Genomic DNA, 16,260 nt, shown 5'->3' with positions numbered 1-16,260 from the left:
AGCCGTAGCATTCACTAGCGATCAGATAGTACGGAGAGTGTTGTAAGACTGCGGACGTAACTCTAGCATTGACTAGCAGTCAGGTAGTGTGGGAAGTGTTGTAAGTCTGCGGGTGTAGCCGTAACATTCACTAATTTGGTAGATAGCAGGAGCGCGTTGTTAGGCTGCGGAAAGAACAGGAGTACCCACTAGTTCAGGTGCAATAATGAGGATATGGAAATCCACAGATTGGATTAGGGATTTCCACATAGGGATTAGATCTGCTTAAGCTAGTGATAAGACGGTAGGAACGTCACTACAGTTATGAGATCAGGGAAGCAATGGACTGCTTAAGGACGTGTGAGATAAGGCTACCATTGGTTAAGTAGCAATCACTTTCAGTCTTGGATTTGATGATGACAGAATTTGACGTATGGACCCGATCAGTTAGATCAGAAGGTTATTAGAGCCTCGGTGGCATGATAACTAATGGCAACTAGTTCCAGAGAAGGATTTCGTTTGGAAGTCGTGTGAGGCGACTAAGTGTGAGTCCCTTGGCTCCGCAGCCGGGCCAAAACCCGGTATTTCAAATGGTTGGTGAACAAATTGAGACCAGGCAGGTCTCGTTAGATTTTAGAAAGCAGCCATGTGGCAACATACTGCTTTAGGCAGTTCAGTGTTCGGGCAGTTTCAGCATCTTGGCAACATTAGTATTTATGTTCTAGGTTGCAAGTTCGGACGGAATACCAGATTGTTTGGGTTATCCTAAATGACTTGCAGGGATAATTGGGTCTTTGATCTCAGTTTTCTAGAGGAAAACTACAGGTTATCATAAGTTGAGTAGTCAGTTGAGGGATAAACAGACTCTTCAATGATAATGATTCAGTATGAGTGGTCTGTCAGGGATTCAGACCATCTCGAGACAGCAGATTTCGGACAGAGTACATGTGACCTTGTTGCGAGGAATTCGTTCACCTGCGGTTTTTAGGGCTTTTGCAAAGATTGGTCACGGATACCCGAGGAGGGCTAAAGTGTGCCCAGGATGGTGACCATGTTACTAGAAGTGGTTGGGTGTGTAATGAATGGTAAGGAATGATTTCGAGGACGAAATCAAATTTAAGTGGGGGAAGGTTGTAACACCCTGTTTATTCAAAAAAAACAAACGAATTAATGAATGAATAGAAGCCCTACACTTTATAATTTTATAGCAAGCTGTTGGCCTCGGAGAATTAACGATCGTAATTTTTGGAAGGCGGGGATTAAAGTGTAAAATCTGGACTTAATTTGTAAGTATTATTGGAGGCAGGGGTTAAAAAGGTAATTTTTGGATTTGTTTCGCAGAGATTCTCAAAGTGGAGGGTTGTTTGGTAGATATTGGACCTAATTTGAAGAGAATTTGGAATGTTGGGGGGCTGAGTGGTAAATTAAGTACTTAGGTTGTGAAGAATTGTCATTGAGGGGCTGGAAGTGTAATATGTGCAAAAGTGTGCATATGAGCAGGTATTAAGCCCGTCACCTTCACCACAACCCTAATCCTAATCGTTGAAGTAGCCGCCACCCTCCTTGTGTCTCCCTTTGCCTATGCCGCTGCATCCTCACTTGCGAAGCCGGAAAGCCACCGAAGCCAGCCGTCGGAGCGACTGCCAACAGTGGCAAGAGCATTGCTATTGACGCTACATCAGTGGCCGGAATCGAGGGTCCGGGATGTTGCTGTCATCCTATGTAGAAAACGCCACCCTCGTACCGCTGCGACCACTCCTCCTGCTTCTTTTCTATATCGTTTCAGTCTAGTCGACATTCGCCAAGGTCCATGCGCTCGTGAACGACGTTGTTTCTCTGGATTCTGATTAGGCTGCCGTTCTAACCACCTTTCAGCCACCGTTAGGGCTCCGATTACGTGTGGCAACCTCAGTTTGGCTGGGGGTTTCACACATGTATATATTCAGAAGAATTCATATCAGTTTATTAGGCCTATTGGGCTAAGATGGGTTGCAAACCCTAATTAGGGTTTGGAAAACCCTAATGACATGAATCCCTAATTTGGGCTTAATGGACCCTAATGGATCTAAGGATTTAGCTATTAGGCCTATTGGGCTAAGATGGGTTGCAAACCCTAATTAGGGTTTGGAAAACCCTAATGACATGAATCCCTAATTTGGGATTTATCGGGACCGCATCAGAATTATTTAATGAACTTAAAGTATTAATTAATAATCATTGTAAATTAACCTAAGGTCATGTGGGACTTAATGGATTAAGTCCTTAATGGGTTAAGTAGGAAAATTTAACCCTAATCATCATTTTATGTGAAACCCTAATTTCAATTGGGCCTTAAATTGGACCTTTCTATTCGGCTTTGATGATTAGGATAATAATGGGCCATCCAAGAACAAGAAAATGGGCTAAAATAATTTAATGGGCCTAGGGTAAGGCCCAAGTAAGGAGTTTAGGCCCAATTTGGAAAATTGGACCATAGACGGGCCATAGTTTGGGACTTAATGATTATATGATGTTGGGCCTTGATTCACAGATTGACCTTTGGGCCTTTGGATAGGGCCTTGAGTTTGAATCAAGCTAAGATGGGGGTAAGTAGTCTTTTACCCCCAAGCATGGACTTATGATTTTGAGTTGGAACCCAATTATTAAATGGGTATTGTTTGATGTTGACAGTTTGGTAACCTGTCAACCAACACTGGAGTTTTATCTGCGGGACTTCAACAATGCCAGGTGAGTTTTCTCACCATACCCAGGGGTCTAAGGCACCAAGGGCGGCCCATTATGTGATTATGTTATATGTGTTCGTCATTATGTGATTTGATATGATATGTGATTTGTTATAATATGTGATTATGAGTTTTTGCATGGAAGACCTCTGGGAGGAGCCTGTGGCATTGGATATAATACCATGTGGGGTAGCCCATGGCATTCTTAGGTAAAGACCATGTGGGTGAGCCCGTGGCGTTGGATATAAGACCATGTGGGTAGCCCATGGATTTCCTAGTTAAAGACCATGTGGGGGAGCCCATGGCATTGGATATAAGACCATGTGGGATAGCCCATGGCATTACTAGGTAAAGACCATATGGGGGAGCCCATGGCATTGTATGTAAGACCATGTGGGGTAGCCCATAGCAGTCCTAGGTAAAGACCATGTGGAGTAGCCCATGGCATTCTTACAAGTTTCATGTATGCATGGCTAATATGATATGTGGTATGCGGTAGAGATAGCTTGTACAGGTAAAGTGATATGTGTTATGTGGTAGAGATAGCTTTTATAGCTAATATGATATGTGTTATGTAGATTGTGTGTGGGGTATGCTCTGGGAACTCACTAAGCTTTGTGCTTACGGTTTACAGTTTTGGTTTCAGGTACTCGCTTTCAAAGGAAAGGAGTCAGCTTGATTGCAACGCATCACACTATGTCTTCCGCACATGAGATCATTGGGATTACACTCTAATATGGTTTTATGATAATATGTTTTGATTATTGACACTTTGGTTTTGACATGAGATATTAATATGAACGTTTTATACTGATGGTTTTATATAATAACTTAATTAAAACGAAATTTTTGGTCTTGAATTTTAGGATGTTACACGAACGTAAATGAAGGAACGAGGCCATTGTTCATGTTCGTTTGTTTAACTAAACAAACAATAATTTTTGTTCATGTTCGGATTATTGTTTTAATTTGTTTATTCGAAAAAAAACAGTTCAAAAAAATCATTATATAATTGAAACGTACAAAACGTCAAAAAAAACCACATTAAAAAATATATTTAATTAAAACGTCAAAAATATTAAAAGATTTTTAAACCACAAAAACAAAGATAAATAAATAAAGCAAAACATAAATACATAAATAAATAAATAAATAATAATAATAATAATAATAATAATAATAATAACTAGTGGGAGACCCATGCTCCATGCTTGATAACCTTTGATTCAAACTAATAGGTTTTTACATTACATTTGAGGGTAGTACAAAAGATTTCCAAAATGATTGGTTACTACAACAAACAAAAGACATAAGTATCATTAAAATGAAAATACATGGATATTATGGTAAATGTGATACATTTATTGGTTGTCCTTAACAGTCTAGATTATGTCTTCGTAGGTTTTGATGTATGGACAAATGTAGTGTTTTGAGGATACTAATGTTTTGCCATTTCAGGTTATTCATGAGAGTAGGTCCTGCATGATATATGGTAAGTACATCATATTCCTCTAAAATGGAACATGTAATCATATTAGTTGAAGGGAAAATTGTTGAAAATAACAATGTTCTTACTGTTTTACCCATAATAGCGGAATTCTAATTTCGTTGACCTAATCTCAAAAGTGAAAGAAGGTGTTATTCAACAATCCACAATTAACAATCTTGAGGGAATCACATTGAGAGATCTTTTCTTGGTTACAATTGTTGTGAATGCCTCAAAGGCATTTTATCGAACATGTGGTGAGCGAAGCTAATAAGAAGAACATGTTCCAATTTCGGAAACAAAGTAGAAAAAGCGGGTGGAGTTGGTAGAATCCATTGTACTCATCTGCTGCCTTCATAATTTCTTCTCTAATCCTGTTCAATGTCTGTTCTACATCTCAACATTAAACCCTGCAAATAAACATATTTTAATCAAATTTCAAAAGACTGATAGCCCATTTAAAAAAAAAAAAAAAAAGCAACCAAATTAAAGTAATCGACCTTACATACAAATGAAAATTTTTTGTGGATTTTAAAGGTGAAAGAACAGATATTTGTAATCAGCATCCAGTTCATTGGTCCTAGTGAACTCCAAAACCAAAATGGGAAAAGAAATTAGAGGTGGGAGAGTTACAATGAAATGAAAATGTAACCTAACAGAGAGGTGAGAAGAGGAAGCCAGGAATGGAAACGGGAAACCGCCGAAAGAGTCAACAAACGAAATCTTCGATGAAAAGGAAGTGATTGGGCGAAGGAGTCGGCGAGGTGGCATGGACCATTGCAATATTCAAAACAATAAAATAAAATAAAATAAACCTTGTTTTAGGTTCACTAAAATACCTGTTATCAAATAAGTAATCCAAATAATGGAATTGGTTGGCATCGTTGTTTCATTCTATCCTTTCTTACATCCATTAACCGGTGCATCATAAAACAGTTTGTAACCGAATAAGCAAAGTACGTTCAAGAAATTAAGTAGTAAATGAAAAGGTTAACACATGATTGAAATAGCAACATACTTTCATTTATTTGTAAGCATCCCATTTTTTACACCGTTATGCTTTCAGCCTTTTTTCTTTATTAGGCGGTATGCTATGAAAATTCTAACCAATTATAGATATGGAAGTAGGATGCTATAATAAACAATTAGTGAAACTAAGTTGCTATTTGTTGCATTTTACGCTTTTTTATTAATCAAAAATGCTAACCTTTGATTTCATTTGTCTGCTAGGATCTAAAATCCAAGCAAGAATATTCAAGATCTACATTAATCTGAAAACCACATCATATCCCATAGTATCATATCATCATCCCAATGAATGTACACATAAAATACAATAGTTAAAAAATTGATCCCAATGAATATAAACATAAAATACAATAGCTAAAAAATTGATGATGCAATTCTATACCAGTATAGTTTTTTTTTTTTTTTTAAAAAAGTAAAATGCTATATTTGATAGATTTTTGAATAAAAAGTTGAAAACGGAATGTTATATGAAGGTACTTTTGATATTTCATGTGTGATTATTTGTTATTCGTATCACATGATGGCAAAGGAATTATTGGGATAAACTTGGGTTATATTAAAAGAGGTTTATCTGATTTTTTTTTTCATTCTTTTGAATTGGGCTCAATTGAGAAAAAGGTTGATAAAAAGAGAAGCAGTGAGGATCATAGTAAAGGGTTTTTTGGTTCTATTTAGAAAAGACCAAAAAAAAACAAAAAACAAAAAACAAAAAGAGAAGAAATAAGGGATCTATAAAAGGTTCTATGCAGTTCTAGTTCAAATTTATGAAGTAAGGGCAATTTGGTCTTTTTCTGTATATTACTATTTGCTTTTTTGTTTTGGAGCTTTTGCTGATTTGCGATGATAGGAATGGCTTTTGGACATAAAGTTACATGTGGCTTTATATGATAAAGTTTAATATTTTTGTTTTGGAGTTTAATATTTTAACCGAATGTTGATTTCGTCAATTAGTTTCTTTAATCATGTTTAAGAAATATTTACTTTAATCATCTTTCATTACAACTTAAACATTGTGATTTTTAATTTGATAATTTATGTTAGATCTATGATGTGAAACATATAGAACGAAAACGGCAAAAAAAAAATTAAAAAAGAGTTTATTTAGTAACAATTTTTATTTTTTAACAGGCTTACCAGCTCACCTATGCAATCTCCACCATACATCATCATGCTTATTTGCAAACTGACAAAATTTAAACACAAAGAAAGAGGAAATTTAACACCATGTTGCAAGTGGATAAAAGATTTAATGCGTTGATTAGAAAAAAAAAAATATCGAAGCATAATTTTTAAATGGAAAGATAAGAAATTAAATTGTTATGATATATGTGATATATTAAAGTGCATTGCTAATTCTTACATTTAACCTAATAGGGTGAAATTCAACAAATAGCAATGTACCTTGAAACAGTTCAAAACTTGTCCAGAGCATACTCAAATGTTTGAAGTACCTAAATTAATATATAAAAAGAAGTTAATATAAGGTTAAATGCAGTAAGCCATAGAAGCTTTCAGTTGTTAACTGAAAAAACAACAATACAGTGCCTAACAGGAAGGAACTTTTACTTTCTACTCTCTGTATCCATTAAAACTACATCTATTTGTGTCTGTATCTTTCGTCGTCTATATACTTAACCTAAAACAATTATAAGTATTAAAATCCACATTCATGAAATAAATATGATTCAGATACAAAAAATATGAAGGAATGATAGCAAAACTTACACAAAATAGGACAAAGTTGGTAGAGGAAAGGCGTTAGAACCGATTGGAAGCTTGCGATGACTGAGAGAGGATTGTGTGGAGACTGCAACAATAACCTTGGATGTGGGAAAAATCTGAAGCCGAAAATCATGGATTACTATATAAGTAAGATAATCAAATGACAAAGTTTAACCATAAAGGTAAAACAATCAATGTCATCAGGAGTGGAGATAAAAGAAAATAAAAAAGGTAGCTTGCTTATACTTCTCAATGGAGATATACCTAACACAGTCTCTAAATTTTAATAATCACATTCGTTGCTTTGCTTGTTTGATAAAAGTCAGAATATAAGATATAACTTACCAGTTGCAGCATTGCAGAGAAGATATGATCAAACGGCTGAACTTTGGATTTCAATTTGAAAATCCCATAAACAAAACCCTTGATCAATGAACATCTGGTTTTCAACATCAGTCGCTCTCAGCCTCAAATCAGTAAAGGGGAATCAAACAGCATACGTCGTCATCAGGAAAGCATGATAAATTTGTTCTTCAACTACAGTATTTATATTGTTGAGAGACGTAACGATGTTAGTGTGCGGTGGTTTCCTCAGTTGAAACAAATGGGTCGGATTATTTGGCAAGAGAGATGATGCAGATAAAGGAAACTGGAGGCAGTGACTTGGGAACGAACATGTCGGCTGCTTCTACTACTCCCTTTGTGATAGCAGACTTGATGTTCTCCACAACTACTCCAACCTTCAAAGCAAATAGGAAATTTGGTCTAACCCCTTTTCTGAAGCACCACATAAATTGATGCGTAAAGTGATGGTGATGGTGAAACTGACAGCGATTGAAGATTTTTTTGCAACTTGTGGTTCTTCAGTTAAGGTGTTGAGGTTATACCATTTGTAGGCAAATCCATTTTGTTAACGAGACAAAGGAAATGAAAGGAAATAGGAAGAAAATAGGAAGAAAACAAAAAAAATTGGTATTTTCGAGTTCATTAAAAAGGAAGTTGAGGGAAATGAAAGGATCATTTTCCCTTCTATCTTTCCTTCCGATTTGAGAGGATTTGAAAGGAAAGAAGAAAATGATTAATTTTTTTTCCACTTCTCTCCAACTCGGGAATACAAAACAAATTTTTGTTTTTCTTTCCTTTCTCTTCTTTTCTTTCGTGACTTTCTTTTCTCTTCTTTTATTTTCTTTTGATAAACTCGGGAACAGGGTGTTAGTTTCAGATTAGGTTAGATACAGAAAAAATGTATTATATCTAAGGGTAGCCAAGTTTCCGATTAGGTTAGATACAGAAAAAATGGGCATATAATAGCGGGCTGGCCCAAAACAATTGGTTATGTAGCCAAGCGGTGGAGCAGATTGATGAATGATTTACATAATTGGAAGGAGAAGGGTAAGAATCACATTGAAGGGATGCAGAAAGAAAAGGAAGCAGTGGAAGGTCTACGAAACAATGGCGGTGGGAAGAGATACAATTGAGGGTGAGTAAGCAAGGAGATGAAGAAGAGAAGGAAAGGGAAGAAGCCACGTATCTGTTATCTCAGAAGCTTGGCGGTGGCTGAATACACAGTTTCCCAGAAACACAATAGGGAAAATATTTAATAAATAAATTAGAATGAGCAAATTGTAATTTGTAGAAAGAAGTGGGGCAATTTTGACAAACATTAAAGGCTAGACACAATTGACAAAAGAAAAATAAATAGGGGACCAAATATGTCAACTCCTTAGGAATTTTACTGTTCCTAAGGTTTCATTTCTTTAATATATATATATATATATATATATATATATATATATATATATATATATTAATAATAATAATAATATTATTATTATTATTATTATTGGTTAAGGCCCCACAAAAACACACTCAATCACACATACTTAGAACTTACGTTATGTAGATTTGAGTTTATCACCCCGACAACTTTCATTGGATCTCACAATTTACATTAAATAAAAAACAAACAAACTTGATCCTAAAGAAAAGATATCTAACCTAATGCTACATGAACTTCCTAAAATCTAGGAAGAACAAGCTCATGACTTATGATATGGTAAACTCTAATATAACTTGTAAAATAAAAGAACAAATGAGTGAGTTACAATATGTTAAACCCGTGAACCAATCCACAACTTCGACCGATGACACAGGTGATCAGCAAACAAACCGATTAACCCAACAATCACCCCCTTAATCGGTTGTTCATACCATTCCCTTTTTCTCTTCTCTTCTTTCTTCTCGAATATTACCAACATATCACACATATCTTCTTTTCTTTCTTCAACCCGGCCACACACTTGTAGGTGCAAAGAGTTCTCGTCTTCTAATCACACAGATCTATCTTCTCCTCAAGTTGTCTTGTTTCTACACACATGATAGCTTCTCCACACATGACAATCTTCACCACACAGGTTTCTTATCTTCTTGGTTCACGTAGAACTTGGATTCAACACACAACATTTACTCAGCACACAACACTTTCTCTACACACAACACTTTCTCAACACACAACCCTTTCTCTTCACACAGACCTATCTTCAAAAAAAACTCAATAACACAGATAATTCTAATCACATAGATTTTTTTGTTCTTTTTTTGTTTATGAACTCGGCTCACACATAACCTCAGTGAACTGCAACCAGTTCACTTAGAACCTCTTCCAAAGACCCCATGATTTGAACCATCACCACCGTCGTCTCGACGGTGCTCCCCGTAAGCCTACAACTTGCTGCTCCCCGCAAAAGAAAAACACTTCCAAACACCACGCTCCGCTGTAATGGCAGCCCCACACCCAAAGGCTATTCCCCTTCGAAAATCGAATCTCAAAACAACCTTGTAACTCTTCACGAGCCCTTGGCTCTGATACCAATTGTTTGTGCAGGCCCCATAAAAACATACACAATCACACACACTTAGAACTTACCTTATGTAGATTTGAGTTGATCACCTTAACAACTTTCATTAGATCTCACAATTTACATTAAATAAAAAACAAACAAACTTAATCCTAAAGAAAAGGTACCTAACCTAATGCTACATAAACTTCCTAAAATACAGGAAGAACAAGCTCATGACCTATGACGTGGTAAACTCTAATATAACTTGTAAAATAAAAGAACAAATGAGTGAGTTACAATATGCTAAACCCGTGAACTGATCAACAACTTCGACCCATGACCCGGGTGATCCGCGAACAAACCGATTAACCCAACAAATATGATTTTATTTAATTTAGATAATTGACTTAAAAAATAAAAATAATTTTATAAATAACCTATATTAATTCTATTAACTTAATGATAAAAAAATTATATATATATATATATATATATATATATATATATATATATATATATATATATATATATATATATATATATATATATAATAAATTGTTAAAAGGAAAAGAAAAAAGAATGAAAGGGTAATTTGCTCTTTTTATATAGACCAAGGACCTACAATGCAATTTTCAAAAACCATAAGGATGTAACCTATCAAATTTTAAACTTAAGGACCAAAACTAAGAATATAACCATACCACAAGGACCATTTCAAAGAAATAATTAAAAGATAAATAGTGGGCTCCGCAAAACTAACCGATAGCGGGTAGCAGGTAGCGTTTGATTTTGGAGTGTTTTGTTGAAATCTATTCTATGTAATTTTTGATTTTGAAGTATTTTGTTTAGGTTAAAAGTTAAACGTTCCTGTCGCCAAACGAGACTTTTCGTTTTTACTAGCGTTTTCTTAAAAGCTAGAAGTTAGAAACTTTCAAACGCTATGTGTCGAACATGCCCAAAAACATGCACGAGAGTGTAAACGGCAGGTTGACAAAGTTGAGTTTCGTTTTCTTTTAATATACACTATAACTCCGGTAGTGGAATCATATTAAAATCTTTTTGTTCTTAATGTGGTTGATATTATTTTACATAATTGTTTGATAAATTCGATTCAGTTGATTTCATTCTCCCTTTTGTGGTTGCTTTTATGGTAGGATCAATACACCAATCAAAACAACATAACCATAAAAGACTAGCTAAGAGTCAAAAGTTAAATATCATCAGCCATTTTCAAAAGGTTGCATCTCTGCTTTTTAAAGGTGATATTATTCCTAGCTTTCTACAACCAAAGCATCATGTATGTCAAAAAAAAATAATAATAATAAATAAATAAATACAAAAACAAAACAAAACAATTTTCATCTCCTTTTATCACAGTAGAAGCCGTGAATGTTTGTTCTTATAAAATTTCCACAAACCATCAAATCAATTCGAGGATATTTTCTTCAAGGCACACTTTTCTTTTCATTTTGTCATCTTAGTTTCCAAACTCAAGCTGGATTATGCCTTCCGCAGCATAGTTAGTTGTGTATGCGTTAATTAGCCTGGTTTCTTTGTATTCTCTTAGGCCATCCCCAATGGGATTGAATGAAGAGTTTAATGGATAAAAAAGATGGTGATGTGGCATTCAATGGATTAAAAATGCATTGCAGGTAGAGTGTATTGAATGGGGAGTTCAATCCCCATTGAACGGTGTCATGCACTTATTTATTTATTTATTTATTTTGTTTCTCAATTTAATATACAATTTATGTTAGAGATTTTTTTCTTTATCAATTTAATATAATTATTTATATTGAAAATAACATTTAATTAATGTAATATTTTAGTTTTATTTATTAATATTATTTATGAAAAAGAAACTAAAATGGTGATGTGGAATCCATTGAACTCTTAAAAGTTTAATGGAGTGTAGAGTTTAATGGGTTAAATAGTATAGTTAGTGGAATGCTGATATGTCAATCCATTGAACTCTTAATAGTTCAATGCATTGGAGATGGTCTTATAAATTTACACGTATAATCTAGCGTTACTTTTGTAATTATGTGTAATTAGGAGTCTTCACCGAGCAGGTTAAATAGAAACAGCGGGCGGCTTTATACATCTTTTGGCCATCTCGAGTTCTGACTTCCTAATCAATTGATTCTCATACACGAGTCCTGAGAATATTTATCGAAAGAAAACGACAAATACACCAATCTTATATGTTCTAGCAAACAGTTAATTAAAAATAGTCGCGGATCTTTTCTAAACATGGTTGTGACTTTTGGTAATTTTCAATGATGTGTCAAGTTTGTTCATGAGTCTTTCCATTTCAAAGCTACGTAAAAGGTCATTCTCACAAACATGGTCAATGAGGTTTGCTTTATTTCTCCACAAAATATGCTTACTCTAAGGGAGGGAGAACTTTACTCTCAATCATTTGATTTCGCTTCTCTTACACTTTATATATCACATACGCTAACTTTTAACTCAAAATTCAATTGTACTCGATTCTCCATGCTCCTTGCCTCATTCCATGTTAACCATGGCTCTCTCGCCTTTGCTCTCGTGCTTCCTCCTTTGGTCGTTGGTTTCCACAGCTACCGCATTTGACATTACAAAGATCCTTAATCAATACACAGACTACACGATCTTTAACGAGGAGCTTTCTAGGACTAGAGTGGCGGAAGAGATCAACATGCGCACATCAGTAACGGTGTTGGTTATCTCCAATGGCGCAATGTCTGCTGTTACCAGCCAAAAAGAAGGCTCCATTGCAGATATCATGAGGATTCATGTCGTCCTTGACTACTATGATTCTGCAAAGATCAAGACGCTCAAGAATGAAACCACATTAACCACGTTGTACCAAACAACTGGATCGGCTGATAAAGAACAAGGGTTTATTACAGTAAACAAGGAAAATAATGAGATCAAACTGGGTTCAGCTGTTTCTGGATCTCAAATGTCCGCTAGGGTAAACAAGGTTGTTACTTCTGTCCCTTACGACGTTTCAGTTATAGAGATTTCTTCACCGATCATCCCCAATGGAATAGACGCTTCGGACCCACCCTCTCAATTATCATCACCGTCACCCAGCCCCGATCAGTCTTATTCAACACCGCTTCCTCCTCCGTCAAGCAGCCCGTCAGACAGCCCTGCAGATTCATCTTCGGATCATAGTTCCTCAGCCAACACAACTGCACCAGCGTTCGCTCCTTCAAACGAAAGCAAACAAAAGCCTATATATGGACAAGCACCTGCAGTTCCTTCTCCTTCTGACGCAGATGTTGATTCAGATGACGATGATGACGCAGATGCACCATCTGACAAAGCTTCTAGCTCTTCACGAAAGGCTATTGTTTCTGGTATTATCATGCTCTTGGCTTCGTTCGTTGCCAGTTTGTAATGTTTGGAGTGAACGAAAGGACGTATAGTATAATCGAGGAATAAAAGGAAGCAGTGGAGGATCTTTGCTTAAATGTGTTTATCGAAATCTCATGCATGGATTAGGAGAGGTACGTGAAACGGATAAACAACAAATATTTTGCCACTCAGGCTTGGTTTTCAAGAGTCTTGTAGAATAATACTTGAATTGCCTCAAAAGGCACGACTTGAAAAGTCTTTCATTCTTGCCGATGCATGCATGTAATCGGAAATCTTCCATGGATTTTTTAATAAAAGACTATTCTACGTACTTGCATCGATATCGAGTTATATGGTATCATACTCTACTGTTGATCTCAATAAAAAAAATCCTGTAAATAACATGCCAATAAAGTCAAACCACAAAAAGGAAAACATGAAAGCATGCACTTGTCTACCGTTATAAAACTGATAAAACGAAAATGAAAAAAGCTGGCAGGCTGAAGAGAGCGTCCGCCATCAAAACAAACTGGAGTGAGGTGAACTTTTGAAGGGTTTCAAAAAGTAGGACTAACACAAACTCTTAATTACAAAATAGTTATCTTCCTAATACACTCACGCTACCAGATTCTTCCAATGGATTAGGCAAGTTAATTCACAAGAGTCACTTTGTGCTCTTAAGCACAAAAACAGGGTCTGGATGGTAAGCTTAAATTCGTAGGAGGGCCAAGATTTTTGTGTATTTCTATCATGTATACACACTATAGCTATAAATTGGATAAGAACGACAAGATGACAGTTTTCTGGAAGTTAAAGAAAGTTACGAGAGATTGTAAGGTATCTACCTGATACTTGATGCAACCTTGTCGCCTAAGAAAACAAAACAATACAGGTAGGAAGAAAGAAATCTGCACAGTGAAGAAGAGAAACTGGGGCGATAACAGGGTAATACTTGCTGGAAAAGAAACTTTTTTTGCAGAATACTTGATAAAATAAACATAAAACAATACCCTTATTTATACTAAAAGATACGGTATCCTAAACTAACACAAATAACGATTAAAAGGAAAGTTTTCATAAGAATTCCAAAAATGCCCCTGAGGGGTGATTCCTGAATTACACCAACATTTTCCCTCCTAATTCAAGAACACAAAAGTTCTTCACTCCTAATAGACTTCTCGTATCTTCAAACTTAACATTAGCCATAGATTTTGTGAGTATATCAGTCACTTGTTGAGTAGTTCTCACATGTTGCACGATGACATCTCCTTTCTCAACAAGTTCACGTACGAAGTGGTATCTCATGTAGATATGCTTGCTTCTTCCGTGGAACACCGGGTTTTTCATCAGTTCCAAAGCTGATTTGTTGTCAATATACAACCCTATAGGTAATAGGGCTGATCCTTCTTCCGGTTAACTCTCCAAGCAATCTTCTTATCCAAACTCCTAGACACGTGGCACTTGTAGCTGCCATAAATTCCGCTTCACATGATGAAAGTGCCACGCTTTGTTGCTTCTGTGAGTTTCATGTAACAAGGTTCTCATTAAGATAAACTACCATACCTTTTGTACTTCTCCTGTCAATCACATCTCTAGCTAAATCGCTATCTGTATAGCCTATGACACTATATTCTTCATTGTTTCTTACATATTCCAGACCATACATAGATGTTTCTTTTATGTATCTTAGAATATGTTTCATGGCTTGTAGGTGTTGTGTAGTTGGTCTTTCCATGAAACGACTAACCATTCTAAATGAACAAAGGATGTGTGGTCATGTATGTGTCCAATATCTTAATCCACCAACTATAGTCCTATAGAAAGTGGGATCAATAGGTTCTCCTTGTTCATCTTTACTTAGCTCTAGTTTTGGCTCCGATTGGGTACTTGCACGGATTACAATCAATCATACCTGATTTTTCGAGTATGAATTTTGCATATGCTGTTTGTTATAAGGTTATTCCTTACTTATGTTGACATACTTCAATCCCAAGGTAATACGATAATAGCCCAAGGTCACACATGTCAAACTCGTTGCCCATTTGTTGTTTGAACAACTTTACATCCTCAACACGTGGACAACTTACAAAACCAAGTCTTTGAGACACTTGTCTAGCCATGAATTCCATGCTGTAAGAGCTTGTAGCAATCCGTACAATGCCTTTAATAGTTTGTACACCAATTTCGTCTTGTCTTTCGTTATAAAAAACCCTATGGTTGAGTTACATAGGCCTCTTCTTCTAATTCTGCATTAAGAAAGACTGATTTTTACATCAAGATCATCATGTACAATCCAGCCAATCTCAGCTGCAAAAAATAAATAAATAAATAAATAAAAATAAAAAATAAAAAATAGGATATGTATAGTTTCCATTCAAGCCATGATGCAAAAACTTCAACAAAATCGACCGTATATTTTTGCTCATAGCCTTTTGCGAGTAACCTTGCCTTGTGCTTCGATATATTTCCATTTTGATCTCTTTTTATCTTGAAAAACCACGATAAAAATGGCTTTCTTCCTTTTGGCAACTCTACCAGCTTCCAAGTTTTTTTTTTTTTTCAATTTCACTTAACTCACTTTTCATTTCATCTTCCTATTCAACAATTCCTTTTGCCACGGAATAAGATATGGGTTCCTCGTCATCATGTAAGCACAAAAGTTCACATATATATATATATATATATATATATATATATATATATATATATATATATATATATATATATATATATATATATATATATATATATATATACACAGCAAATGTGAGAAATTTAGGTGGAGCTTCGTTTGTAGACGGGGTTGAGCAAGTTGCAGTTTCATGGGAAGATTCTAGAATTGATGCAAAACTATGAGGACTTTCAGCTAAATTATTATCCAAATTGGTATTGTCTTCATTTGAGTTTTCACCATATTGCTCGCTATTTCCACGGGAGTTTTCACCGAGATATAATATATCAAAGGTGAAGATTTCGTTTGAAGTTTGTTGCTTTCCCCCATTCCCATGTTTTCTTTTCTTCGAAAATCAAATCTCTACTTGCTCGAATGGATCATGTATCAGGATCAAGCAATTTATAACCTTTTGTGCCTTTTTCTACCCCCAAGTGAATTAGCTTTTGCTACGAGCTTCTA

The 16,260-nt window shown here is 35.5% G+C and overlaps 2 protein-coding genes across 19 annotated transcripts; one reads left to right on the top strand and one right to left on the bottom strand.

Moving 5' to 3' along the window:
• Positions 1-4,209: 4,209 nt before the first annotated feature.
• LOC111899340 (uncharacterized) lies at positions 4,210-7,864 on the bottom strand. Of its 18 annotated transcripts, none has more exons than XR_006183921.2 (7): positions 7,285-7,864; positions 6,943-7,055; positions 6,619-6,668; positions 6,360-6,400; positions 5,028-5,459; positions 4,689-4,776; positions 4,210-4,598 (listed from the first exon to the last, which is right to left on the bottom strand). XR_006183921.2 is itself a non-coding variant. In XM_042895569.2 (5 exons), the coding sequence occupies exons 1-4, from the start codon at positions 7,390-7,392 to the stop codon at positions 6,390-6,392; spliced, it is 282 nt and encodes a 93-aa protein (XP_042751503.1). In that variant the 5' UTR covers positions 7,393-7,854; the 3' UTR covers positions 4,210-4,598; positions 6,360-6,389. The 18 variants fall into 18 exon arrangements, 3 of the variants coding, with proteins under 3 accessions (XP_042751503.1, XP_042751502.1, XP_023750955.1); XR_006183906.2 differs by having other exon boundaries at positions 6,352-6,400; positions 7,285-7,863; XR_006183915.2 differs by having other exon boundaries at positions 4,694-4,776; positions 6,352-6,400; positions 7,285-7,863.
• A 4,442-nt stretch (positions 7,865-12,306) lies between these two features.
• On the top strand, positions 12,307-13,170 carry LOC111899351 (fasciclin-like arabinogalactan protein 14). Its single transcript, XM_023895196.1, has one exon. It carries the CDS (start codon positions 12,307-12,309, stop codon positions 13,168-13,170), a length of 864 nt encoding a protein of 287 aa, XP_023750964.1.
• The last annotated feature ends 3,090 nt before the right edge of the window (positions 13,171-16,260 follow it).

Source organism: Lactuca sativa, chromosome 1 (assembly GCF_002870075.4).
Source record: "Lactuca sativa cultivar Salinas chromosome 1, Lsat_Salinas_v11, whole genome shotgun sequence".
In the NCBI taxonomy this organism is placed as follows: Eukaryota; Viridiplantae; Streptophyta; class Magnoliopsida; order Asterales; family Asteraceae; genus Lactuca; species Lactuca sativa.
The sequence above is the reverse complement of the archived record's forward strand: the minus strand, read 5'-3'. Positions and strand labels throughout refer to the sequence as shown.

Bases quoted from the DNA above. Each gene is read 5' to 3' on its own strand.
- LOC111899351 (XM_023895196.1), top strand. From the start codon at position 12,307: ATGGCTCTCTCGCCTTTGCTCTCGTGCTTCCTCCTTTGGTCGTTGGTT.
- LOC111899340 (XM_023895187.3), bottom strand. From the start codon at position 7,392: ATGTTGAAAACCAGATGTTCATTGATCAAGGGTTTTGTTTATGGGATT. The intron at 6,669-6,942 runs GTAAGTTTTGCT...ATATTAATTTAG, and splicing joins CCAACTTTGTCCTATTTTGT to GTACTTCAAACATTTGAGTA. The intron at 4,599-6,618 runs GTACATTGCTAT...GTTTATTTGCAG, and splicing joins AAGTTTTGAACTGTTTCAAG to GGTTTAATGTTGAGATGTAG.